General features: G+C 52.1%; 1 protein-coding gene across 7 annotated transcripts in view; it reads left to right on the top strand.

The window, feature by feature from the left end:
• The window catches only part of RGS3 (regulator of G protein signaling 3), a 130,648-nt gene that overhangs the window by 22,692 nt on the left and 81,533 nt on the right, over positions 1-26,423 (top strand). For 5 of the 7 annotated variants that reach the window (XM_087869455.1, XM_045791108.2, XM_045791110.2 and 2 more), the window contains 7 exons: positions 7,196-7,246; positions 9,099-9,157; positions 10,196-10,290; positions 11,229-11,297; positions 19,443-19,503; positions 20,651-20,741; positions 21,356-21,411. In XM_087869455.1, the coding sequence (XP_087725581.1) occupies positions 7,196-7,246; positions 9,099-9,157; positions 10,196-10,290; positions 11,229-11,297; positions 19,443-19,503; positions 20,651-20,741; positions 21,356-21,411 (482 nt within the window). The other 2 variants (XM_045791118.2, XM_045791113.2) reach the window with 2 other exon arrangements.

Genomic DNA, 26,423 nt, shown 5'->3' with positions numbered 1-26,423 from the left:
AAAGAAAACCATTTGCTCTGCGGGGGAAGCATTTTCATGAACGTGCTGGGCTGTCTGTGGGTTACTGTGAGACAATTCCAGATTTTACAGTTGAATTGGTAATGAGTACGGTTTGAATGTATCGCAATTCTTTAGGGAGAACAATCAAGGACCTCACAAATGGAAGGCCTTTTCTTTCCTTAGTCATAATACAGTGATTTATCTTAGAACTGTGTTTTCTTAACAATTTTAAAAATTGAAAAATTGTCCCAGCATTGAGCTCAGGTTTATGTCACCTGGCTTTGGAGGGCAATAGGGGTCTATATTAATTATATATTGCTTCATAACAAAGTACCCCAATACCTATTGGCTTAAAAACCCCCCGAACATTCAGTATCTCCTGGTTTCTGTGAGTCAGGAATTTGGGAATGGCTTTGCTGGGTGGTTTTTGCTCAGGGTCTCTGCGGCCAAGAGGTTAGCCGACGTATGCTGGCGAGAGCAATCTATTCCTGGAAGGAAAAACAGCTTGGGGAGCCACATTTAATATCAGGTTGCACAGGAAGTGGAGAGTCAGAAGAGAGGAGTCGTAACGACCCGTCATCGTCTCTATTTCACCACTGCAGCCCCCTGCCCCCTGGGCTCTGCATGCCTCCTTCCACCAGCAGGCACCAGCATAAGCCAGGCTGTTTCTCCAAATGGAACTCAACATTCTCCGTCTTCGAAAGAACAGTCTCTTGAAAGGCTCCACAGGGCTGCATCCCCAGAGCTGGATGGCTCCCATTTCTCCAACACCCCTGCAGCCTGCCATTTCTCCTTTAGAGGGCAGAAAGTGAGATCGGTAAACATGCATACCCCTCTCTGAGCCTTGGTCAGGCTGCCCTGTGGGTCAGGCAGCCCAGGATCACAGAGACAGGGGTGCCTGGTAGCTGCTTGGCTCCCTCCCACTCTCCTGCACACACAGCTTGGGGTACAGACTCGTCCCCACAAATGGAGGGGAAATCTGTGAGTGTTGGTGGCTGGCCAGGCTCCAGGGAGACCCAGCCTCCGTTGTACATTTGTCCTGACATCATCCCCCTTCCTGTGGCTTTCAACACATGATAGCTCTAAATGGGGAGTTGCTTTTGAGGCGAACTGGGTTTTGAGATGACTGCTGCTTCATGCCAGCCGGGCAATTCCCTTGTAGATGTATTCTCTGCATACCCCAGGGCTCCACGAGGTCCCTCAAGGACATGTTCCTGCTGATCCCTGAGCCCAGCTATGGTGTGCAGCCCCCATCTTCTTGCTTTGAGTTCTGAGTACGCCCCTCCCTGGCCGTGTCCTGAGAGTCATCGTTCACCTTCCTGTGGTCCTCTCCAGGGTAAGGTCTGCCAGACTGAGTTTCTTGAGCTGGCTTCCATGCCCTTTTTTTCTACGGGGCCTGGTGAGTGTGAATCCCCCTAAGTACTGTGCGAGCAGAATCTGGGTTCAGTGCCTTCTCTGTGCCTTCTGAAGCTCACTCTTACCCAGTATGTTTCCTGTCACATGTGGCCCTATCTCTCCTCCCTTTGTCTCTGGGCCCTGACTCCCACATACTTCTGCAGCCTCTCTGGGTCCCCATCACCACCTCCCTTCGCAGACGGAGTGCCCAAATGCAGCTGCATGGGAATTGAGGGCTGTGCCCTCTCCAGGGCTCCTGAATAACCCAATGAGAATGGCTCCAGGCCCTTGAGCCTGGACGTTCCTGGGCACTCTCATAGACCACTCCCTGGCCCTGGGCAGAACGTGGGGATAATGACAAGATCGGAGATTCAAGGGGCAGGTGAGGGGCTTGGTTACTTAGATCAGCTGAAGGCCCCAGGTTGACTTCCTCTTTACCCAGTGGTTTCTTTCTTTAGACTTGGAGACATTTCTTTGAGCCTGCCCTCTTTGTGGCTTCCCTTGGCTTCTGAGCAAAGCTGTGGCTCCTGGTGCTGTGCCTGACGGCTCTCTCTGCTCCTGAGCCCCAGGGTTGCACTGGCAGATGCAGTGGTGCACAGGCGTGGCTCTGGAAGACCGGCTCGGTGTATAGGCCAGAGTGCTGGCGTTGGGGCAGCATTCGGGTCTCTCATTTGGGGATGCCTTACCCGGGTTGCTCGGCCTAGGGCAAGTCCCCTTCCATATCTGGGCATGACTGTTCTGGCTTCCAGTTGAGGAGTTTGGGCAAGATGACTTCAGGGCCCTTGAGACACATTCATTCGATGGAATGGGCCAAGGGGGGGAGGCAGAAGGGACAGCCGTGGCCAAGCAGGGTAGGGGTAGGGTCTCATTCTTCATTTTGCCCTTACCTGTGAGCCCACAGATGGGCTGGGGGAGGGTGTGTCCCTCACTGGGCCTGAGTCTGGTCTGCTGGGCTTGGTTTCTCTGCTGTACCTGGGTAGAGGGCACGATGGTTCTCCCCGAGGAGGCCTGCATGGCAAGGCCTGCAAGGGGAGCCGGCAGACTCCTCTGATTTCCGAGTCAGTCTTTGCTCCAGGCCCATCCTGTGCTCCAGCTCCACTTTTTGGCCTTGCCTATGCTCCTGCCCTAGTCATTGGGCTGTGGGTTTCCTGCGGGTGGGCACCTGGCCATTCAGATCTGTCCTTCCAGACTCAGGGCCCCATGCAGGTGCCTGGCTAATGTTTGTCGAGTAGAACTAACAACCATTTGTGCTAGGAGATGCCTCCCTCCTGATTTCTTTTTTCTTTTTTCTTTTCAAATTAACATATAATGTGTTATTGGTTTCAGAGGTAGAGGTCACTGATTCATCAGTCTTATATAATACCCAGTGCTCATTACACCACACGCCCTCCTTAATGTCCAGCACCCAGTTACTCCATCCCCCACCCCCTCCCTTCCAACAACCCTGTTTGTTTCCTACGATTAAGAGTCTCTTATAGTTTGTCTCCCTCTCTGATTTCATCTTGTTTTATTTTTTCCTCTCTTCCCCAACGATCCTCTGTTTTGTTTCTTAAATTCCACATATCAGTGAGATCATAGGATAATTGTCTTTCTCTGATTGACTTTTTTCACTTAGCCTAACACCCTCTAGTTCCACCCACGTTGTTACAAATGGCAAAATTTCATATTTTTTGATGGCTGAGTAGTATTCCATTCTATGTATATATACCACATCTTCTTTATCCATTCATCTGTTGATGGACGTCTGGGCTCTTTCCATAGTTTGGCTATTGTGGACATTGCTGCTATAAACATTGGGGTGCAGGTACCCCTTCGGATCACTACATTTATATTTTTGGGGTCAATACCCAGTAGTGCAGTTGCTGGATCGTAAGGTAGCTCTATTTTTAACTTTTTGAGGAAACTCCATACTGTTTTCCAGAGGGCTGCATGAGTTTGCATTCCCAACAGTGTGGGAGGGTTCCCCTTTCTCCGCATCCTCGCCAACATCTGTCGTTTCCTGACTTGTTACTTTCAGCCATTCTGACTGGTGGGAGGTGGTATCTCATCGTGGTTTTGATTTGTATTTCCCTGTCCATCCTGATTTCTGTGAATGGGCCGTCGGGTAGGTGATGGTGTTGTGCAGCTCAGGGGTTCCCACAGCTTTGGAAAGCCAAATATGTTCTGGCCAAAGCTGCCTTTGCACTGGTAATAGTTTCAGAAAAAATGTTTTGGGGTTAAACACAATCGCCTTTGGGTTCATGAGATTGAATCTGTGACTGCTGGCCATTTCTGTCTGTTTCAAACCCTTCTCCTAGCCCACACTGGATCTGGCACAGTTTTTGTAGATTTCTCATCTCTAGAGGGCCCCAAAGTGGTAATGGCTCAGATCTTGAGCTAATAATGCCACAGATTGTCTTGGCGCCTTTCCTGCAAGGACCTCCTCACCCTCCAGCATTATCTGATCCACACACAGCTTGGCAAGTGCAGTAGCCTCTGTTATTAGCCCCCCTCGCGGCTGGGGGGACAATCTGGCTCTGAGAGCAAGGACGGTAGTTGGGGCTGGAACTGGTACAGGCCTCCGGGCTTCTGAGATCTATGCCCTGGGCGGGAGAGCAGCAGGAATTTCTGCTGGGTGAAGAGCTGGACAAGGGTTTTCTGGAGTCTGAATTGCCTGGGTTTGCAGTTTAAACACCCCCAAAGTGCGAGGAGCAAGTGGTTTCCAGGTCCCAGGAGTTGGGGGGACTGCTCAGAATTTCCCTCCTTTCTATTCTCTGAACCTGCCTGGCCTCCCTCCAGCCAGCAGCAAAGCACAAGCCCAGCCACAGTCCCAGTTTCACTGGGAATGTCCAGAGATAAATAGTTGGGATGATGAGAGGACATCTCACTGTGCCATGGGGAGCAGTGGAAGGACTTCAGGCTTGAGATCTAGAGGAGAGAACCTGTAGACTGACAGCAGAACCATTTCTGGGTAATAAAAGGTACTGAGAGGCCACTTCTGGCTCAATATATGATGGAGCATTGAATAGTCAGAGTTATTGCAAAAGAAAAAGGGCCCCCATTGCAGGAAGTGAGCTCCCCATCACCAGAGGTGATCAAGCAGAGGCTGATGACTGTAAGATAGGGTTGTCATGGATGCAAGGGCTTTCTGGTTGCTGTGTGGGGTTGCTTCAGCTTGGAAGGCCCTCCCCCATCCTCCTTGCCTCCCCAGTACATGTCTACCAGGTGGATTGAGTTCACTGGTTTCTTGAGTTCCAGAAAGAGTCCACTGGACTGAGGAAAAATTTTCAACATGTCATTGAGGAAGAAGAGTATGATCCTTCTCTCTTCTGTCCATGCTGAAGGGCCACTGGGCATCTGTGAGGATGACTTGATGTTTTGTTTTGTTTTATATCACCTTTAAAAAAATTAGAAAAGCCAGGGGAAAAACTAACTCCTCATTCTTCACCTGCTTTCCAGCCCTGGCCCTTCCGTTATGTTCACATCCCCCCCCCCCCGCTTCCCTTTTTTTTTCATTTCCTCTTCATATTTTTAATTTAATTTTAATTTTTAATTTTTTAAAAAGATTTTACTTATTTATTGGACAGAGAGACAGCAAAAGAGGGAACACAAGCAGGGGGAGTGGGAGAGGGAGAAGCAGACTCTCCCCTGAGCAGGTTGAGGGGCTGGATCCCAGGACCCCGGGATCACGACCCAAGCCGAAGGCAGACGCTTAACAACTGAGCGAACCAGGCGCCTCTAATTTTTACTTTTTAAAAGATTTTATTTATAAATAAAGTGAGAGTGAGGGTGGGGAGGGGCAGAGGGAGAGGGAGAGAGAATCTCAAGCAGACTCCCCACTGAGCGTGGAGCCCTACTTGGGGCTTCATCTCGTGACCACAAGATCATGACCTGAACGGAAATCTAGAGTCCGTTGCTTAACTGACTGAGCCACCAGGCACCCCACTTCTTATTTTTAATTATAGCAGCGCTATAGTTCATTTAATTTGTATTGTTGAAACAACAATAGTGATAGATTTAAATTCCTCTTGACTTCCCTCTCTCCAATTCTAGAGGCTATCCCTGGTTTTTCATTTGGCATCCTTTCAGAACACACACACACACACACACACACACACACACACACGCAGAAATGTATGTCATCTGCATTGTTCTGCAGTTTGTTTGTTTCCCTTAAAAACTTATCACAACAATGTTCCCCCTGCCAGGACATACAGAGTTCCCTCATTTTTTTGGTAACAGCTTCTACTATTCCAAGCACAGCTAGAGATGGCTTATTTCACCATTTTCATACTGATGGCCCGTTCAGGTGTTTCCAGTTTGTCCTTATTTTAAACAGTGCTGGAGCGCCCTTTTTGTGGTGTGCGTTTTTTGTCTGTGATAGTGACCTGGAAGTCGAATCGCCAGGTTGAAGGACATGCACAACTGAATTTTAATAGATATTGCCAGAAATTACCCTCCATTCCACTTCCTCCCACAGGGTAAGAGAGTACCTGTTTTCTCACATTTTTAACCAACATTTGACATTATCCATCTCTCTTTTTAAAGATTTTATTTTATTATTATTGTTTTTTAAGTGGTGTGGAGCCCAAAGCATGGCTGGAACTCAGTGGCCCTGGGGGTCAAGACCTGAGCTGAGATCAAGAATCAGATGTCCCATCCAGGCTCCCCCTAAAGATTTTACTTTTAAGTAATGGCTACATCCAACATGGGGCTTGAACTTACAACCCTGAGATCAGGAGTTGCGCGCTCAACCGACTGAGCCAGCCAGGTGCCCCAACATTATCTGTCTTTTAAACGATCTGCCAAGCAGATTGATGGAAAATGGCATTTTATGGTTAATTTGCATGTCCCAGATCTCTGTGAGGTCGAGCGTCTTCTCGTACATTTATTGGCTGTTTCGTCTTCTCTGAATTTCCAGTTTATGACCTTTGTCTATTTTTCTTTTGTGTTGTCTCATAACCTTGTTTATGATCTCTTTAACTGTAATGGACATTTAAGTCAGAGTTGTCTATCTTTTCCCTTGGTGCCTCTGTATTTTGTGTCTTGCTAAGAAGGCCTTTTCCAAGCTTATACACATGCTCAGAGGCCCTTCAACACGCTCAAGTCCGGGCCTCCTCGGCCTTTAATGCTCCTGTGCCTCCCTGGGGATCTGCTTAAAGTGGAGATTCTGATTCAGTATGCCTGGGGTGGGCCTGCGATTCTGTATGCCCGCGGTCGGGTTTTCTTCAGGGAGGTCAGCATTCCTGCAACGGTGGAGGGTGGTAGGATCTGGTGGTAGGATTTGAAGGATCTCTCTGCCCACACCTGATCTCTTTTCTTTTGCTTTCCCCCCAAATCATTTGTTCCTGGTCCTTGTGTTGTTATTGCCTTTCCAGAACACAGCTAGCTGTCTGTCATAGTGGAGGGGCTGCCCTGACCTCCCCCTCGACCCCCTGACCCCCATGGACTCCTGACCAAGGCCCAGGATCCTTCACTCTTCAATCTGGGCTCATCTTGATGTGGATGCAACAACTTTTCCAGATGTCCAACAGAGAGAGCTCTCCAGCGTTAACCTGGGCTGCCTTGTAGAGTAGTGAGCTCCCCATTAGCAGGGGGGTGTAAGCCCAGGGTGGAGAGCCACTGCTGGCGGTATCGCAGAAGGGACTCTCGATATTGTGAGAAGGCTGAACTAAGTGGCTTCTGAGCTCCCTTTCAACCCAGAGACTGTATGGATCTTTGAATCCCTTCACATGAACAAAAGAGCATTCTCATCACTGCTACCCCATCTTTCACCCAACAAGGAGATGAGGTGAAGTTGCTTCTGTTGTTGTTTCCTTAGGTCAGCTGAAGCTGTCGATCGATGCCCAGGACCGGGTTCTGCTGCTCCACAGTGAGTATGGGGCCAGGCGATGAAGGTCCTATGTGCCACCCAGAGGATTTTACACTTAACTGTCCATTTATCCATTTGTTTGTCCTTCCACCCAGCACACACGTAGTTACTGAGCTTCTGCCGTGGCTTTTGCTGCCCTGCCTGTCTCTCCAGCCTGCGTGGCTCTTGCTGTTAAACTCTCCCTGCATCCCTTTTTCTGTCCAGTTACGTGTTCCCCCTTGAGGCCATCATGCTTGCTCATGCCTCTGAGCCTCTGCCCCCACTGTTTCTTGTGCCTGGAGTCGCCTGCCTTCTTTTTGAATTCCTTTTGAAAAATAACCCTTCCTCTGATTTTGCAAGAAACAGGCCTGCCTTCATCATCACGAAGACTCAGGAAGGAAGGCTCATTTTGCTTCATTTTTTCCCCTCCAGGAATCACCCCCCTGACCTACCTGAGTATGTTGTTTCCCCTTCTGTGTCCTTATCACAGCCCTGAGAACACTGCATCACTCTGGGCTGTCCGGGGGGTGCAGTGAGGCCGCAGCCATGTCTGCTGCACCTGCGTGGGGGGGGGGGTAGGGACAGGGAGACCCAGGGTTTCCTCAGGCCGGCAGCCTGCCCCCTGTGACCACACCCTCGAGAGGAAGGATGCACACAGGAATGGTAGCTAGGACACCAGGCAGCGTAGACCAGCAGGCGCCTGGGGTCCTCCGGTCCTGGCCTTGGGGGGCCCAAGGTGACGTTCCCAAGGACCATTAGAGGGGGGTTCTTTGTGGGCCAGAGCCTGACTCCAGCTGTGCAAACAGAGTTTGCAAAAGGCATCTTGGCCTCCACCACTTCATTTGTCCAGCACAGTTTGCTTTGGCTTCCCCCCAGTCTTAGGGCTCTTCATCCCTTCCAGCCTGTTCTCTCCCTCTCCTTTGGCTTCACAGGCTTCAGGCCTCAGCCTACGGGAGCCCCGTCCAAGCCAAACCCTAGGGCTCAATCCACACTGAACAGAAAAGAAAATAGCAAAGAGGCTCTGCTTCTGTCTTATTTCTGCAGACCTCAGGCAAACGGGCGGTGTGTACGTTCAGGACCTGGCCTGTGCCTCACCAGCCACCTATCCCTTGCCTTTGTTTATTATTATTTTTTCTCTAGCAAACCTTCCTTGAGCAGTTACTTGCTTGCCAGGCCTTCTACTCAGCACTTTAGACACATTATCTCATTTACCCAGCACACCTACCATGTGAAGTGGATGTTGTGATCCCTAACCCATTATTATCACTCCTCCATTGAAAAATTGCAAATTCAGTTGCAGAGAGACAAAGCCGCTTGCTCAAGCTCTTGTCTAGTAAGTGGGGAGCTGGCATTTGTGCTGGTCTGCGGACCCAGGGCCCTGGGCCCGTCTCTGGACCCAGGCTTTTGCCTCCTGTACTGTCCCATCCAGCAGCCCCAGCACAACCGATGGGGCAGGGTAAGTTCTCTAGCCTGGCCCCTCCGTCCCAGGAGGCAGTCTTGTGTGGAGGAAGGAGCACTGGACTGGGAGTCAGGAGATACGGATCCAAACCCTGCTCTGATGGCATTCGCATCGCTCTGATTGCTCTGTGACTTTGGGCAGGTTTCTTACTATCTCTGGGTCCCCCTATAGTCTCATCTTTCCCGTTAAGTAAGGGGTTAAACTCGATAAATTTGATGTTCTTTTGCAGCTGTAAGATTCAAAGCATCGATGACTACTGCAGGGTCTCAGTGAGGGTCCCGCCTGCGTGTGGGAGATGGTGGGGATGGACTAGACCAGAGGGGGTTCATAGCCAATGGCTGTTACACACATTAGGGGCTAGTGATAATCCTTCCCATGCATGCACCCACCCCAACATTTTCATTCTCTCTTTAGTTATAGAAGGCAAAGCCCTGATGAGCAGAGAGCCTGGCATCTGTGACCCTTACGTGAAGGTATATGATGAGCTGGACGGAGCGGGGGGTGTGGGTGGGGTGGGGGGCAGTGAGGAGTCGTGTCACTAGACCGTGTCCCCAGGTCTCAGCACATCTGTGGGCCTGGGGCCATTCGAGGTGGCAGGGACCACCTCATTATTTGGCCAGTAGGCATTTATTAGGTCCGGTGATGAGGTGCTGCGCTAGGATAGGCCCTCCCCTTAGCCCAGGTTGGTTCCTAAGTCTTCCTGCAAGAGCTGGAATCTTAGGGCTGACCTTGGTCATCTGTACAGGTGAGCACCGTGAACGTGTGGGTGATGGAAGTCCACAGATAACCCCAAGTCCTCTAATGAAAAGCAAAATTTTCACCCCTCTCCCTGACAAAACCAGAAGCAACACGGCCAGGTTTGGGTGGTGGATGCAAGGGAGTGTCTCTGAGGCCTAGAAGATCCATCTGAGTTGGGCCCTTGCAGTGAAGACAGAGGCCCCAAAGGGCGGAGGGCCTACTTCCAGCCAGAACCAAAGGCCAGGCACCTCCCAGAGTGTGGCAGCTGGGACACACCCCTCCCTACTCTCCCCAAAGCCTCCAGGCTGGGCAGACAGCCTGTGGGCAAGGACTTGGTCAGGAGCAGGGCAGGAGCAGAGACAGGGAAAGAACAGCTCGAGGGCGAGAACACGGATTTGGGGCCTTAGCAGAGGCTGACCCAGAGCTTCTGGTGAAGGGAGCACCGAGCAGCTGTGGGGACCTTAGGAGAGAGGCCGGTGCTGAGAGGAAGAGCAGAGATGGCTGAAGTACACCCCATCGACGGCTGGGCCTGTGGCTGCCTTGGCGATGTCACTCGCTGCGGGGCCCTGTCCAGGCTCCCTATCCCCGCATCTGACTCCAGCGCCTCGGCGGGGCTTCTGTCTGACTGAGGACTGCAGTCTGCCCTCTGCGGAGGCCGGTGTGAAGGACACGCCGGAAGCCTTTCACCTGGGGGTGGGCAGAGTCAGCTGCTGGGCTTCAGTGATTCCGTAGCCACGAGCCATCATCTCATGCTTACTTTTCTCCAATTCCAGATTTCTTTGATCCCTGAAGATAATCGACTGCGTCGCCAGAAGACGCAGACCGTCCCAGACTGCAGAGAGCCCGTCTTCCGTGAGCACTTCTTCTTGTAAGAGTCCGGGGCAACCGGGCACTTGAGGGGCGAGGGAAGGAGTGTTTATCTGGAAACTGCTCCGTTTGCCAAATCTAGAAGTAGATCTAAGCTGAAAAACAGTGACTTCTAAAGGATGTCTGTGTTTTCTCGTTCGCTTGTGTCCTTGCATCCCTGGCACCGGGCCCGGCAGCGAGGTCCATGGTGATAAGGTATCACTCGGCTGGTTGTCACAACCCAAGTGCCCAGCCTGGGGCTGGCAGGCCCTGACAAGTCGGTGGTTTTCCCACCATGCCTCGGGCCAGGCCTTCTCTTTTAGTAGAAGAATTTTTCAAGCTGAGGGATCCCTCTGCCCTGTAAAACTTGCTACCCTCCCCGGGCCTCAGCTTCCATAGTTGTAAAATGGGCTCATGAGAGTACCAACCTCAGAGAGCTGACCTGTGAAAGAGACCGTGTAATGCAATGTCAGCTGATTATTATTATTATTATTATCATCATCATTATTTCTTCCGCCCTCCCTGAACTCTGGGGCCAATGGGAAGGAAATGGCCATTTGGTATTCTGTTAGTGAAAATTAAGAATTCTTTGTTTTTTTTCAAACTGATTTTGCTTATTGTAGAAAAATAGATCAGCAAAGAGAAGAAAGAGACATGCCTCAGCTTATTTCTTTTCAGGTCTTTCATTTGTGTGGGTGTGTAGATGTCTTGGGGTGTGTAGGTGTTTACAAAAATGGAATTGTTCTATAATATTATGCGGTAACCTCCCTTTTGTCCTGAGCAAGGTAAACTCTTTCACGTATGTGAATACTCACCCCCCGCTTTTGGCGCTTGAGTTTCTTTAATCAGCTCCTTATGGGCTTTCAGGTTATTTCTAAATTTTGCAACTGTGATGGACTCTGTGGGTCCAGCCTGGAGCTCGGCCCTGCTAACACCCTGACCGTCTGGTTTGCTTTGCAGTCCCGTCCAAGAGGAAGATGAACAGAAGCGCCTTCTGGTCACTGTGTGGAATAGGGCGGGGGACTCCAGGTGAGGGGAAGCGCTGAGCTGGACGGGACAGCCTGCTCTTGGCCCCCAGGTGGCAGCCAGGCGGCCAGCAGGCAGCAGGGACGCAGTTAATGCTCTTTGGATGAATGAGTAGTAGTAGCAACGCTAAATCTGAGAGGCTGCAGCTCCCCCGAGTCCCCGTCGCTCCAGATGACGACGCGATGCCGAGGACCATGTTATTGAGCATTGGCTGCGCCCTGGGTGTCAACAAAGCACTGTGTTGGCCCCAGGGGACGCCAGGCAGCCTGCCTGTGGATTCTGCTCTCAAGGTGCCTGCTTGCAGGAGGGGACACCACTTGCTGCGTAGACACAGATTATAGTAACAATATACACAGGCTCAGTTCCACAGGAGTAGAAGCTTCTAGAAAAATAGGCCCATTTCTTTCTTAGTCATCACTGTACCCAATGCCTAACACACAGATGTTCTGTAAATATTGTTTGAATGAATAAAAGACTGAATGAGTAATAAGGACAGGAAGTATGGGAAGAGGGAAGTTCCTCGTGGGCTGAGGTGATCAAGGAAGGCTTCAGGGAAGAAATGATTTGTGAACTTGGGGCAGAGATCAGGAATAGGACAAGGAGAGAAGGTTTTGCGTGAGCCAAGGCCGGAGGCAGGACTGTGGATGCTGGGCTCAGGCTACCGCGAGGCCAGTGCAGAGATTTTCTGGGCGAGACGCCGAACAGACCACTCTTGCATGCTGCCTGGGACACGGGAGGCTGGGTGATCCTTAGCATGGGGTTTAGTACAGCCCAGGGGAGGAGTGCTGGGTGAGGGGGAAAATCGGCTGCCCAGCAGAGGGGGAAAGAGCAACTAGACTGAGTGCCATGGCCTGCAGTGAGCAGCAGGGGCTCACACACCTGGTGCAGCCGAAGGAACCTGGGGGACCCTATGGCTATGCATTTGTTGAGCCATCATAGAACCAGGTGGTAACTGCTCACCAGCTTAGACTGGGAAAATATTTTGGGGTTAATGCTTTTTAGTATCTTAAATGCTATAGCTGGTATGCTTTTTAAAATTGAGCCTTATTTAGCCTTCATAAGGAAGGATATTTCTTTTAATAGAGCATTTACTTTTTCTCATGGAACGGGGCTTATGGTGCTGTCGGCCTCATTCATTCAGCTGCCATTTCCTGGGTAGCAACGGCACAACATTGTTCTGGAGGCTGGGGACACATGGGGTCAATCAGAGACTCTCCTGCTCTCGAGAGGATCACTGATGGGGACTTGGAGGTATAGATGAGGAGAAAGACATCATACTGGTAACAGGAGCGACTATTTACTGGGTGTTGACTACAAGCTAGGGGTTGACAGTGTGTTATCTCAATTAAATCTTAACTCTTAAGGGGAGTATGTTTTTGCCTTAAGTTTTCAGAGGAGGAAATGGAAGGTAAGAAAGGGAATCACTTGCCCAAGGTCACATGGCCAGTAGGCAGTAGAGCTGGGGTGGGGACCCAGGCAATTAGACCCCAGAGTCTCACTCGCAACACTGTACTGCTTCCTGGAGTACAAGCAAAAGGACAGAAGAAAGAAGTATAGAGGGCAGAGCAGGGCAGGAGTGGGGAGGGGTCTCCAAACTCCCAGTGTTGCAGGGCGGTCAAGTACAAAGTAGGGACTAGCTAGAGATAAGATCAAGAGGTTGGTGTAAGTCAAATCAGTCAATTCTGTAGGTGTTCTTTGGAGTGTGGGCTTCCTCCTAAGGCCAGTGGATCTCAGTCCTGGATTTGCATCAGAATCCCCTGGGATGCTTGCAAAGAACACACGTTCCCAGGAGCCATGTCAGATGGATTCAGTCTGATCTTCGCGGGCAGAGCTGAGGGATCTCCATTTGTACAAGTTCTCGGGGGAACCTCGTGCCGCCAGCTTGGTGTTTGGGAAGCTGGTGGTGGAGAGATACTGAGGGGTGTTGAGCAGAAGAGAGGCAGATGCGTGTTCTAGAGCTTGGTAGGGCTTTGGAAGCCTGGGGAGGAGCTAGGAGATCCTTGCGGTGATCTGTGAGAGAGATGCTTTAGGGACGGAGAGGAGGGAGACAGACTTAGGGCAGATTTAGGAGATTAGATTAGTGGTACTTAGTGGTGGATTGGCTATGAGAGCAGCAGGTGAAGTCAGGGGTCATTCCTGAGTATCAGGCGGTGTCCCCAGCCAAACCAGCATGCCCTGGAAGGGAAGGGAACCATCTTTGGGTCCCCTGAGATGGAGGGGCTGGAGAGCAGCCAGATGGGGGATGTGTAGGGGGAGCCTTGCTGACACAGAGCCCAGAGGGAGAGAGAGGTCCGTGCCAAGGTATGGATGTGGGAGCCATGACCACTAAGGTGATGGGTTAAGTGGTGAGTAGGGGCGACTGCCTGGGATGACAGTGAGGGACAAGGCTCAAGGGACAGAATCCCGTCTTGAGCAGAAAGCCTGAAGAAGACAGAAGAGGAGTGTCAGAGAGATGGAGGGCGTCTGGGGAGCCCACGGGATAGAGGCAAGGAGGGGAACAGGTGCCGGAGGTGGGCGCCACGCTGGGATCGCCATGGGGGTCTGCCCTCCTGTGAGACTAGGACGAGCCAGGCAGAGGGCATCCCGGTTTTTGGAAAGGCAAGTGAGGCCAGGGGGAAAGTGAGTCAGCGCCCAGCGGGGCAGTGTGACACAGGCCGTGTCTCCACTTGTTGCCTATTTTGGGAAAGTGAGATTCCTTATTAAACCAAACACAGTGGAACTCATGGTCATGGTCCCAACCCAAAGCTCGAGAGGGACAGAGCAGGCGCGGGCAGGCCCGCTCTGGAACAGAGGGCCCCTCTGAAGCTGCCAGCGCCACGGAGGCCCACCCGGCCACCGGGAGGCATAGTGCTGCTCATCTCGGAGACAGAAGGCCTCTGAGCCGGGGGAGGCAGACAGACAGAGCAATTGCAGGAAGCTTCTGCCCTGCGGAATGCTCTCAAATCTCATTGTGCTTCTCCAAAGGACGGACACGCAACTTAGCAACATCAAAGACCATTACAGAAGCAAGGAAACAAACATTTACTGAACTCTTCTCTGTGCCAGGCACTTTACATACTTTATCTCATTTAATCCTCATAGCAACCCTGGGAGGTAGGCATTATTACTGCATTACTTCTCCTCCCTTCGGAGAAGAAGAAACCGAGGCTTATAAAGGTGAAGGGACTTGTGTGAGGTTATTAAACACTGAATGTCCACTGTGTGTGGACATTGCATAGCACGTTCCATGCATCATCTAGTTTAATCCTCACAACGCTGTATGAATAGGTAATAGTATTGTCACTCTCTGACAGGTGAGGACACAGGGGCACAGAGAGGTTAAGTAACTTGCCCGAGCTCATGCAGCTAGGAGGTGGTGGAAACAGGATTCAAATCCAGGCAGCGTGGCGCCAAACCTGTGTAGTCGTAACCACATTATAGCGCAGTTGACCGTCCGCACGCAGGTGATAAATGACTCCAAAGCTATTATCTTTCTGTGACACACTGTGTCAGTACACTTGCTCCTTGTGGCCTGGGCTGTTTCCCACGGCCTTTATAATGTGGTTTTACATAAATCATCCAGCTGAATGTGTGGCGGCTACATTTTGCAACTGATAGGAGATAAAAGGGAAGCCTCTGTTTCGTGACTTCTCGCGATCCTTCCAGCGATGGCTGTAAACTCACCTTAGGGGGATGAGATGGTCTACAAAGACGTTCTGGGGGAAATGCTGGGTGATGTCACCTCGTCATGGTGACAGAGTGGGTGCTGAGGGGAACCAGGCCTCAGGGCAGGAGATTTGACTTAACGCCAGCATCGCTGCGAGACCTTAGGTAGGTCCCTTCCCCACTCTGGGCCTCAGTTTTAACCGTGAAATGCAGTGAAAGACACTAAAATTTCTTTCAGCTTTCGGGTTCTGTGAATTTTCAAGAAATTATAGACATTTTCAAACATACGCCAAGATAGAGAATGTCATATAACAAGCCTTCATATATTCATTGTCTGGCTTCATCAATCAGCACTGTATGGCCAATCTTAGTCCATCCATGCCCCCTGTGCATTCTCCCCTCCCTCCTCCAGTGGATTATTTTAAAGCCAATCCCAGACATCATCGCATCTCCTCTATATCTCTTTCTCTAAAAGATGGCTTAAAAAGACAACCTCAATGCCATTATCATTCTTTTTTTTTTTTTTTAAAGATTTTATTTATTTATTTGACAGAGATAGAGACAGCCAGCGAGAGAGGGAACACAAGCAGGGGGAGTGGGAGAGGAAGAAGCAGGCTCATAGCAGAGGAGCCTGATGTGGGACTCGATCCCATAATGCCGGGATCACGCCCTGAGCCAAAGGCAGATGCTTAACCGCCATGCCACCCAGGCGCCCCCCGCCATTATCATTCTTGACAATGAACGGTAACTCCTTAATATCGTTGGCTGTGGAACTCGGCTATTTAAGTTTTGTTTGAGGCTATGGTGAAGGCCACACTGAAGCTTCTAGTATCAATCATAGCACTTTGTGGCCAGAGAACAGTCTTAGCATTGTAATGTCACACACCACGCTAAAGGAAGAACAAAACACATATACGCTTGAAACACATCATCTTTCATGCGAAGAGTAGGAACATTTATGCAGAGTGTGCTTGCTGTGTGTCATACCCTGTCCTGGGCATTCTAAGTGTTCTGTCTCCTTTAATCTACTTCCCAAACAGGACCTCAGTGCCAAGCACAGTGCCATCATGTTAGAAAGCTTGTGACCAGACATGGGGAAAGACAAAAAAATGAATGGAAAAATATGTGTTCGATTTAAGCCATCAAAGTAAAAATAAATTGAGATTACATGCTGTAACCTTGCAACAGAAATAGTTTAAGGCCCCTGAGAGAGAATGAAAATGCATTCCCTGAAAATAATGCATTTTTGTTTTGTAGTGGGTCTCTTACCCTCTGCTCAAAAGGTAACTGAGCCAAGTACTATTCCCCATGAGTGTGCCATGAAGCCTTACTTCTGAGCCTTTGGTACTGGCTGTTCCCTCTGCCCAAAGTGCTCTTCCTCTTCCTCTGTCTGGCTTAGCTCTTCAGGCCTTCTTCCAGCATCTCAGCCCTCGAAGAGATTTCAGCATTTGTTGCCTGCACTGTTCATCCGTCTGTCAATCTCAGCCTGTCAGTGATATCCCTTGTATTGCTGTCTTGAATTGCTATTTAAATTCCTGTTTGTCTTCTTTCCTTAATGCTGCGGCTCCTTGCCCAGTGCCTGCCAGCCAGCCACGGGCATGATGGATTCATCCATTTGTCAAGCCTTCACTGAGTGCACGGAGCCCTGAGCTCAGGGTTTAGCATTCAGAAGTCACCAAGGCTTGGCCCCTGAGACTTTGTGCTCGTGCAATTTTCAGGCAGTCTCTCGTGTGAGGACTAGTTCCCAAGTTTATAAGCTGACCCACCAGTACATTGCCGTACTCAGATTACGTGTAAAAGAAGTCTTTCTTCCTCCAAAGATTTTTCAAAAGCAGGCTTAAGGAGTAGCTAATTGAAGAACACTTAGACAGAGTTTCCTGCTTATGGACATTAATTGTGACAATTTACTTGGCCTGAATTAGCATGAAATCATTGGCAGCCCCTTAGCAGGAAGCAAAGCTCATGGGAGTCTATTAACCATTTAGCATTCTCTAAGCCCCAGGGAATGAAAATTCCACTTATTGAAGAGCAGGGGAGAGAGGCAGCCTTTATTACAGCTAAAGCATCATGCTTGGAGATTTAGAAAGTTACAGCCATACCCAGTGTGATAGGAAAGCTTGCAACAAGGAAGTGTGAGCACCTGGATACCAGCTGGGTTGCCCTTGAATGCATTGACAAACAAAATTAAATTGGTGGTGAGGACTTTGGTGAAGTCTTGACAAGGCTTTGCTGGAATGGCAACTCAGATCAGCATCTCGTGATGGTCAGTGTGGCTGGTAGTGCTGACTTGGCCATTTCCCAGGAGGGAGGAGTGCTTGTTTCTGGGGGTGGGCTGGAGAGATGGATGTAGAAAGGTCGCTTTACTGGGGGTGAGCACACTGTCCTCTTCAGGTAGATTATTAGTACGGCCTTGTCTGATGGGAGGGGGCAAGGAAGAGGGGGAGCTGCGGTGCCCAGGCTGCAGGAAATGAGGGCAGGGAGAGGGAGCAGGGGCGGTAGCCAAGGGACAGGAGGTGGGCAGACATGCCCAGGTGCAGAGTGTGCCTCTGAAGGGCAGGTGCGCCAGTTCCCAGGATCAGTCCCCAGCATTCGGCCACCCCACCCCGCACTTGACTTGGCTGCCTGTGAGAAGCCAGTTTTGTTTTGCTTGGAACCGTCAGGTGGTAAGCTGCCACCCTTTCCGGAGAATGCAAACAATATGTATTTATAGTGACCTGGTCCACTGGTCCTTGACTGGGGCAGCACGGCGGGTGCCCTGCAGGAGTGCCAGGATAGCTTTCTCTGGACTTGTAGGTCTGGATCCCACCTTAGACTTACTGTGTCTGGTCCTTGGGAGCAGGCTCTGGGGCACAGGACTTGGGTGGGCTATTCAGGGGGTTCTGTGGTGCCCCCTCAGCTAGAGCCCCTGAACCTCACTCAGGCTGCCCCAGACCAGGTTCTGGGGAGGAACATCTTCGGGGAGTTCACTACCCGTCTGGGCAGCTCAGTCCATCTTTGGCTTTGTTCTTGTGTCTTCTACAGTTTTTGCTCAATCCCTCCTCTATGTGGGTCCCTCAGATGTTGAAGGATTATGCTTCCATCTAAATACTCATGTTGTATCTCGATTAACAGCTATTAAACCAGTCTCTGGGACAGTCTGAGTTGGGGATGTGCTAAGAAAAAGGAGAACAGAAAAATGGAAAAAGCAGCTTTAGTGCTAGGATAGAGAAAGCTATGGTAGAATAGAAGTATTTTCAAATACTTTTATACTGTTTTTCTTTTCTGATTACAAAAGTAGTACTTGTTCCCTGTGAAAATTTGGGAACACTGAAAACCCAAAGAAGAAAACAAAAACTCCTCTAATCCCATCTACTGGAGACAACCATTGTTAATATTTTTTGTGGGCATCTTTCTCATGAAACTACAGATTTGTAAACTGCTTCCTTTTCTCTCCCAGTGACAAGATTATTTTTTGAATTCCATTAACATTAGCCTATGCCATCATTCCTGAAAGCTGCCTTGTATCAGTCAGTCCCTGATTGGATGTTGGGACTCAATGGTGATCAGTCTTCTGGAACTTTGAATTACTCTTAGCTACGGAGGATCTGACTGAACTCAGCCTCTTGCTGCAGTGTGACCCCCCACAAGGTCTGACCCTGACTCATGTCTACTTGTCCAGGTCAAGTTAGTCTCAGCAATTTTTGTGTTGATTGGGACCTTGATCTGAATGTCTTCAGGAACTGCAAAGGTCCTGCCTGTACCTGAGAAAAGCTTCCTGAACTTGAGGTCCCATAACTTTTCTGTAGAGCGTCAACCCGCTGAAATGCATGCTGAAATTCTCTGTGGGGCCTGGCTCTCCAGATCGCCCCAGTACCAGAACAGTTAATGCTGAGAGAAATAAGTCAGGCAGAGAAAGGCAAATACCCTGTGATTTCACTCCTATGTGGAATTAAGAGACAATACAAATGAGCAATAAAGGGGGGAAAAAAAAAGACAAAAAACCCAGACTCTTAAACACAGAGAACAAACTGGTTGCCAGAGGAGAGGTGGGGGAAGGGGAGGGGAGACAGTACCCTATCTTGATGAGCCCTAAAAAATGTAGAGTTGTTGAATCATTATACTGTATACCTGAAACTAATATAACACTGTATGTTAATTATACTAAAATAAAAAAAAATAAAAATCCCCAAAGCCTATGGGTAGCTCTGAGCCCCTGTGGTTGGTGGAGGGAGTACTGCTTTCCAATCTAGGGTGCATGGCTTTCCCACAGAACCTTACTACTAACTCGTTTTGTGACCTTGGGAAGGGGACCCACTCTGAGCCTCAGCCTTTTCCTCCGTGAAACGGAGAGACTCAGCCCTCTCCAGCCTGACTCACAAAGTTGAAAGGCTCAAATGAGATGATGCGGGTCCAGGTGCTTTGTAAACCGCGGTGAATCAGGCAAACCTATGTGGTACTCAGTAGTTGGCCTCTCGACAGAGCCTGGCGAAAAGGTGCTGACTCAAGCCTCTGTTGTTCTCCCAGACAGAATGGACTCATTGGCTGCATGAGCTTTGGGGTGAAGTCCCTCCTGACTCCGGACAAGGTGGGTCCCAGAGAAGCTTCTGGCAGGATCATCCCACCAAGGCCAGGCCTAGCACCGGCAGAGGCCTTTGTCTGGAAGCCCTTGGGTGGTGCTTCTGTCTCATTGGCTCCGTGGCCTTAATAACAACTCTGTTTATCGTCTGAGTGACCAAGGCTTTGGGTCCTCTTCTTGGTCCGTGCTCGTCAGAGATCAGTTGTCAGGCAGCCCCAAGGCCTTCCAGGGGCCTCTGGGCCTGGTGTCTGCCAGGCCAGGACACTGGCAGATCCCTCGGAGTTCCAAGCACTCCTGGGCTTGCCCCAGAGGAGAAGGAGGGCTAGGTTGTTCTCTCCTCTTGACATTACCCCAGGTCTCATGTTTTGGGGTCTAGCAAAGGCTCAGGGATGGAGTGAGCAGCACCATCTTCTATGGAGCTTTTGCTTAGGCTGAGTGAGGACTCTCGGGGATCCAGAGACCCATCCCTCTGGGTAGCCAGTCCCTTCTCCACCTCTGCACTGCCCCCTCCCCGGCTCCCCTGGAGGCTTCTGAGCAGGAGAGACAGAGACCTGTGCTCCTTTCCCACACACCCCAGGGGATGTCCTGGTGGCCTCTGCATGGAGTTGCCAGGTGGCCCTGCCACTTTGTGTCCTGGAAGTGAAGTCTGGGGTAGATGGCTGAGGACCTTTTATCCTGCATGTACATCCCAGATATCTTCTCTTGACTGCAGGGCTGGCTTCATTCCCTCTTGGGAGCAGCTCCCCACCAATGGGGACCACTCAGGAGCCTCAGGATGCCTACGTTCTGGCCTCCCCATCCCTCTTTCATTCCCTCCCTTCTGTTCTGTCAGCATTCATTGGGCTCCTACTGTATACCAGGGACAGTGCTAGGCACATTGGAGAGCCTAGGCACAGCCAAGTGGGGAGGCAAGCATGCAAGTAGACCGTTATTCTCCAGGCACAACAGGCTGTGGGAATTCGGCAGAGAGGAAGACCAACTCTGCCTGGAGCATCAGGGGAAGCTTCAGGCGATGTAGGCACAGCAGCTCCCGCTGGGGCAGGGCGGCTGGAGTGTCTGTCTCTGCAGAGACGATGCTCCTGAGGGGGTTGGTGGCTGCCTGACCTGTGTCCTTCGCCTCCTCTGTCTGAGCATGTCATGCCTTCCCTTGTGACAGGAAGTCAGCGGCTGGTACTACCTCCTGGGGGAAGACCTGGGCCGGACCAAGCACCTGAAGGTGGCCAGGCGGCGGCTGCGGCCCCTGAGAGGTGCGTGCGCACCACCTGCAGCTGCGGCCCAGACACGCTGCTCCACCCGCCCCCTTGGCTTCTCCTCCCCTCCCTTCCTGAGTGGTAGCACTGCCCCTGTGTTTTGTGGCATCTGACCTGCGGCTGCAGTCAAGTCAGCAGTCCAGGGGCTTCAGGCAGCATTTGTCCACAACACCTTGTTTTTGTGGTTGGACTTTCCTAGCAGAGGGTTCTAGGCCTGATCCTATGTGCTTCGGCTCCATCCACTCCAGCTCATGGAGAGCTGGGTTTCAGCAGCTCCTCGCCAGGCTCTGTGGTGTCGGGATCCGCCCCAGGTGGCCTTGCTGGCCTTGGGGTGTCCGCCTTAGTAGGCAGGGCAAGTGGGCCCCGCCATGAGTCCTGGGGCTCAGGACTCGGATTCTGTGTTCCCTTCTGTTCTGTGCTTCTCACACGCAAACCTGGCTCCTGATTCGCTGCTGAGCCTGAGCACGGGCACCCCCACATCCTGGAGACCGGCAGTGATCTGGACAGCCCCCTGGGCCCGGCACCCTGGCCTCATCCTCTGGGTGGTCTCTGGAATGGACTCTTACGGAATGCCAACAGACACTTTCTGACTCCGCTCTGTCATCTTCCAGACCCGCTGCTGAGAACGCCAGGAGGTGGGGACACTGAGAACGGGGAGAAGCTCAAGGTAGGTGGGGACAGGCCTGGGTAGGACTGACAGGGCCTGGACCCTGCCCCGGGCTCTAACTTGCTCCTGGTCCATCCCTTGGCCCAGGAGACCCCTAAACAGGACTGCATTTATGCCCGAGACTCGGGCTCACTTGGAGCTTGGAAACTCAGCAAGTCATGCATTTTTAAGGGATTATTTCTTGTGCTTTTCTCAGGTTACTCATGGTTAGGGCAGCAGTGGGGAGAGACCAGGCCCTGGCTCCTGGAGATGGATGCGTCTGGATCTTACTGACTTTCGATCTCTTGAATCCAAGTCTCCCCTTTTCCCCAGGCCCCCTTGGACCGCTTGCTTCCCCTGGTTCTGTGGCCGAATCACCTCAGCTTAGGCCTACTTCATGTCAGGGAGCAGCCGGGAGTCTGAACCTGAGACCCACGGTTCTTACTCCACTAGGGCTTTGAATCAAGAGAGGAACCTTCGCATAGGGATTGGGGAGGGGCATTCCCCCAAGTTCATGCCATCTCTCTGCGGGACCTGGTCTTCTCTAACAACTCAGAGAGGGAGAAAAACTCCCCAAGACTGAGATGCCTGTCTGTGCCAAGTGCTGCTGTTCCCCATTTAACCCTCACTGCCACCTCTGTGGCGGTCGTTGCTCACAGAGGTTGGGTTCAGAGAGGTTAGGTCCCTCCCCGTGGCCACAGCCAGGGAGCGAGGGACACAGGACCCCAGGCAAGGTCTGGCTGCCCCCTGAGGACCCTGAGCCACACTGCCTCCTGCACGTGGCCCACTTGGGAAGATACAGTGGTGCTGTTTCCCCTGATAACATCTTCCATAGAGGTGTATTATAACCTACAAAACGTTTCCCTTTCATTTACTCCGTTCATTCACTCACTCGCTCATTGTTTATTGAACATTCTCATGGGCCAGACCCTGTGCTGGGTGCTGGGGTAGAGCTGTGAGCAAGTCAGCGCCGCCCGCCCTGTGTAGTGGGGTAGCCACTAGCCACCCGTGGCTACTGAGCACTTGCAATGTGGTTAGTGTGACCGAGGACCTGACTTTTTCCCTTTATTTCACTGGAATTTACCTTGTATCTTGTCACTACCCTACTGGACAGCACAGTTATTAATCTATCAAAATAACTTGCTGTTACTGTATTCCGTGGCTTCCGTAGGAGCTTAAAACCTTCTAGCTTCAGGGGCACCTGGGTGGCTCAGTCGGTTAAGCATCGAACTGTTGACTTCAGCTCAGGTCATGATCTTGGGGTCGTGGGATCAGGCCCTGCATGGGGCTCCACCCTCAGTGTGGAGCCTGGTTGAGATTCTCTCCTCTCTGCCCCTCCCCCTGCTTGCACACACATGCACTCCCTCTCTCCCTCTCAAATAAAGAAATAAATCCTTAAACAAACCTTCTAGCTTCACTAGAGGAGCTGCAAAGACCTTCCTCCCTCTCTTTGTACTTGCTGAGCACAGGGAAGACAGTGACAGAGAGCCTTACTGGTGATTTGCAGGAATGACATGACCTGGACATCAACACCGAAGTTTCCAGGCGGCTTCATTCTGGATCTGCACACAGGCCCTGACCCGTGGGCACATTGTTCTGAGGCCCATTTGATTTTCCTGGGCTTGCACACTCAGTGATGTCCATAGGACCCAGCACAGTGGGGCTGGTTTTCAGAGGCTTGGTCGGGCTGGGGGAGAGCCCCCAGAGGTCACTTGCTGAACTCCCCCTTTGTGCACATGGGGGAGATGGAGGCCCAGAAGCCTGCATGACCTGCCCACCGTCACGGCAGCCAAAGCTGGGCTGTACCGAGGGACACTCTCTGGCCTCAAGGACACGAGTGGCTGGGTGGGGTCCTCAGGGATGGCGAGGTGGGTATAAGGGGCGCTGGGCTCACCAGGTACTGCTCTACAAGGCAGGGAACGTGACTGGGGTTCTGGTCCCAGTTCCACCGTACCGTACTATGTGACCTTAACCACTGTGGTCCCCAGTTTCTTGATGGGTAGAAAGAGGAGGCCGGGTCATTTGGTGATTGGCGTTCCCTCCCTGATGTGCCTTTGTGGGTCTACATGTCATCAGACGCTTAACGCCGCTCATGGCCAAGGAAAATGACTGTTAAGTAGCTTGTGAATGGCAGGCTGTTCACCAGTCTCCACATGTTTCACGTTCTCAGTTTTGAAATGGGATGTCTGAGTGCAACCCCCTAAGGCGTCCGTGGATCCTTTAGATGGTGTTAGTCCTCTGGATTTGCTACTGGGGCCGCTGGGATTTGCAGGGGGAGGTGGCGTTGTTAGAGAGGGGGCCGTGTTTTCTGCCTGGGTTCTCTTCCAGCCAGGGGTGTTTGTGGGAACATTGGAATCACAAAGTGGCCCATGGCGGAGAATGCAGCCAGAACAAAGGCGCCCTCTCCCCGCCGGGGCCCAGGGAATACTAACGAGTTGACAGGAATTTTAATATAAAACTCTCCCTCTTCCTTGTCATTCTGAGGTTTCAGGAAGCCTTCGGGCTTATCGTGCAGAGGCACACAGCACAGACAGGGCTTGGGGAGGTGAGAGGTGATTTCCTGCCATTCTTCTGCGGGGCGGGCTTCCCAGGGCGGTCATGCCAGGCTGACGGGGCGCAGTGCGGGCTCCCACTGCTGGGGGGAGAGCTGGGATTTCATGGGGCGGCAGCCGAGACAGGACCCGCAGCCATGAACCGCTTCAATGGGCTCTGCAAAGTGTGCTCGGAGCGCCGCTACCGCCAGGTGGGTGCTTGGCCCCTTGGGGGTGCCCCGGGGTGTCAGTGGCGGGGGGGGGGGGCTCACCTGAGCAGGACTTCTCTCCCCACGAGGCCTTCCTTGCTTCTTCCTGCTCCTTGTAGGTTAATCTCCATCTGGGGGGAGGATAGAGGCCGGAGCTGGCCCCAAGGTCCACCCTTTACCCACGGCCCCTCTCTAGGGGCAGACCAGGCCCAGCTCTGCAGCATCCTAGCCACGGACATGGTGCTGTCCTTGGGGAGATTATCTAGTTGATTTTCTGTGGTTTTTATCTGGGGGCAGTGTGGGTTTAAAAAAAGCATCTCAAGTCTGAGATGGGAAATGGCTGAGTAGCTGGGTTTTGTGTTTTTCCTAACTTTATACTTTCATGAACTTTCCCTGCTTCTAATGGGACAGGAATGCCCTGTCGTGTGCTGTCTGTGTGTGATTATGTGTTTTCACATGTTTTGGTGCGCACTTATACGTGCGATGGGATGTTCCCGTGTGTATGTATGTACACATGATTTCCTCCCTGGTAGCTGGGATGCCTTAGAGGTGTCCCCAGAGCCCCCCAGCTCCGGAGCCCGCCCTCCCAGAGAGGGCTCAGCCTCTCAGCCTCCAGTTCTGGGGTGTGGGGCAGAGTGGGAGGGATGATCCCTTGGCCTCAAGGCTTTTCTGGAACTGTGTTGGGCACTTCTTCTTATAAACAAGGAAGGGGGTCAGGGAGGGTGAAGGCAAGGGATGTCCAGATTTTGGGGCTGTCCAAGCTGATGGGAGCTCAGGAATGGTTCTGATTTTAAAAGAATAGAAAAGCCCCTCTGTGTGTTGTGATGGCCGGAGGAATGTGTGTCCTGACTCCTGCAGACAGCAGCCTTTGGTCCCAGGGAGATGCCCAGAGGAGCCTCCTGCACCGCGACTTGCCGCCACTGGACCCTGGCACCCTGGGACCCACCTGTTCTCCCTGGCATCCTCCCCAGCTCTCAGGGCCCCAGCCTGTTCTCCCGGCCTTCCTGGAGCCCTGCAGAACCCCTCCCATGACACCAGCAGCTGGGTGCAGGGTGGTGGGGTGGAGGGCACTGTTTGGGAGGTGGAGAAGTATTTGGTCACCTTGGGCCTGTGGGCCAGAAGAGAGGCACGCTGGCTGTCAGAGCAGAGCGAGGCACGAGTACGGGCAGGGCCTGGGGCTCTGGGGCTGAAGTTCAAGACGGATCCTATGCTAGGAACCAGCCCAGGGTTATGAGCACCAGCTTTTCGCCCTTCTTCAGCTGTGGCTCTTGGGCACATCACTAGACCTCTCTGAGCCTCAGTATCCTCGTCAGTGGAGTAGGGATGGTAGTGTCCAGTGAGGGACACCGGTGCTGTGAGGGACATGGAATACTGTGTACAAAGTGCCTGGTGCAGGGCCTGGGATGCACAGACAGGACATGGTCAATACACGGTGGCAGTTAGGGATGGGGAGGGAAGGCTAGCCGTGACAGAGGAGCAGAAAGCAGGCAGAAGGGCAGAGGTGAGGTGCTGGCCTGGGTGAGATCTGGGAGCAGTGACAGTCCCTGCCCTGGACAGGAAAGAGCAGGGACCACCCCCAGGAAGGAGCTGCCAAGGTCCCAGTGTTGGGGCCGGGCTGCTCCCCTCCCCTCCTGACCCTGACGCCCCGGGTCACGGAGGAGGGCTGAGAGCTGGGGGCTGCCACTTCCTCTCTTCAGGCCTCAGCTTCCTTCTCTGTGAAATGGGCATACTAAAACTGGTCCTGCATTCCCCTCAGGGCTGCAGCGATGATCCAGTTCTTTGGGCACTGTCCTCTCAATGCGGCGAGTGCTCGTGATGGACACAACTCTGCTTGCTTTATGCGGTCCCACCCCTCACACCCAGCCCGGAGGGGCGGGCGCTTGCTTTCTGGCACCTTCTCCTCTTCCCTTCCTTCCCAGCCCCCAGCTGGCTTGGACTGTTGTCTGGGCTGGTCCTTCTTACTTAGGCTGGTGCCTTGGAAGACAGATGGGGCTTGGGCCCACAGTCCCACCTGGACGAGGGGACCAGGGTATGGGAGGGGGAGGCTGTTTTGCGGGAGTCCACTTCTTCTCTCCGGATTCGACTCTGGGGCTAGTCCCCGGACTGCTAGCACTGAGCCTGTGGGCACGAGGGCCTGTTTGCAGAGCCCGCACCGCAGGCAGGGGGGCTGTGGCCCTTGCTGGGGTGGGACGGGGGAAGGTCTAGAAAGCCTCTGGAATCCCAGCTTCTGCCTGGGCTGAGGGTGGGTTGAGAGGCCCCGTGAAGTCCTTGCTGGTTGCACGGAGTGGACCGG

Source organism: Ursus americanus, chromosome 18 (assembly GCF_024610735.1).
Source record: "Ursus americanus isolate L20-20 chromosome 18, mUrsAme1.1.p, whole genome shotgun sequence".
NCBI classification, from domain to species: Eukaryota; Metazoa; Chordata; class Mammalia; order Carnivora; family Ursidae; genus Ursus; species Ursus americanus.
Note: the sequence above shows the minus strand (reverse complement) of the source record. Positions and strands in the feature narration are given on the sequence as shown.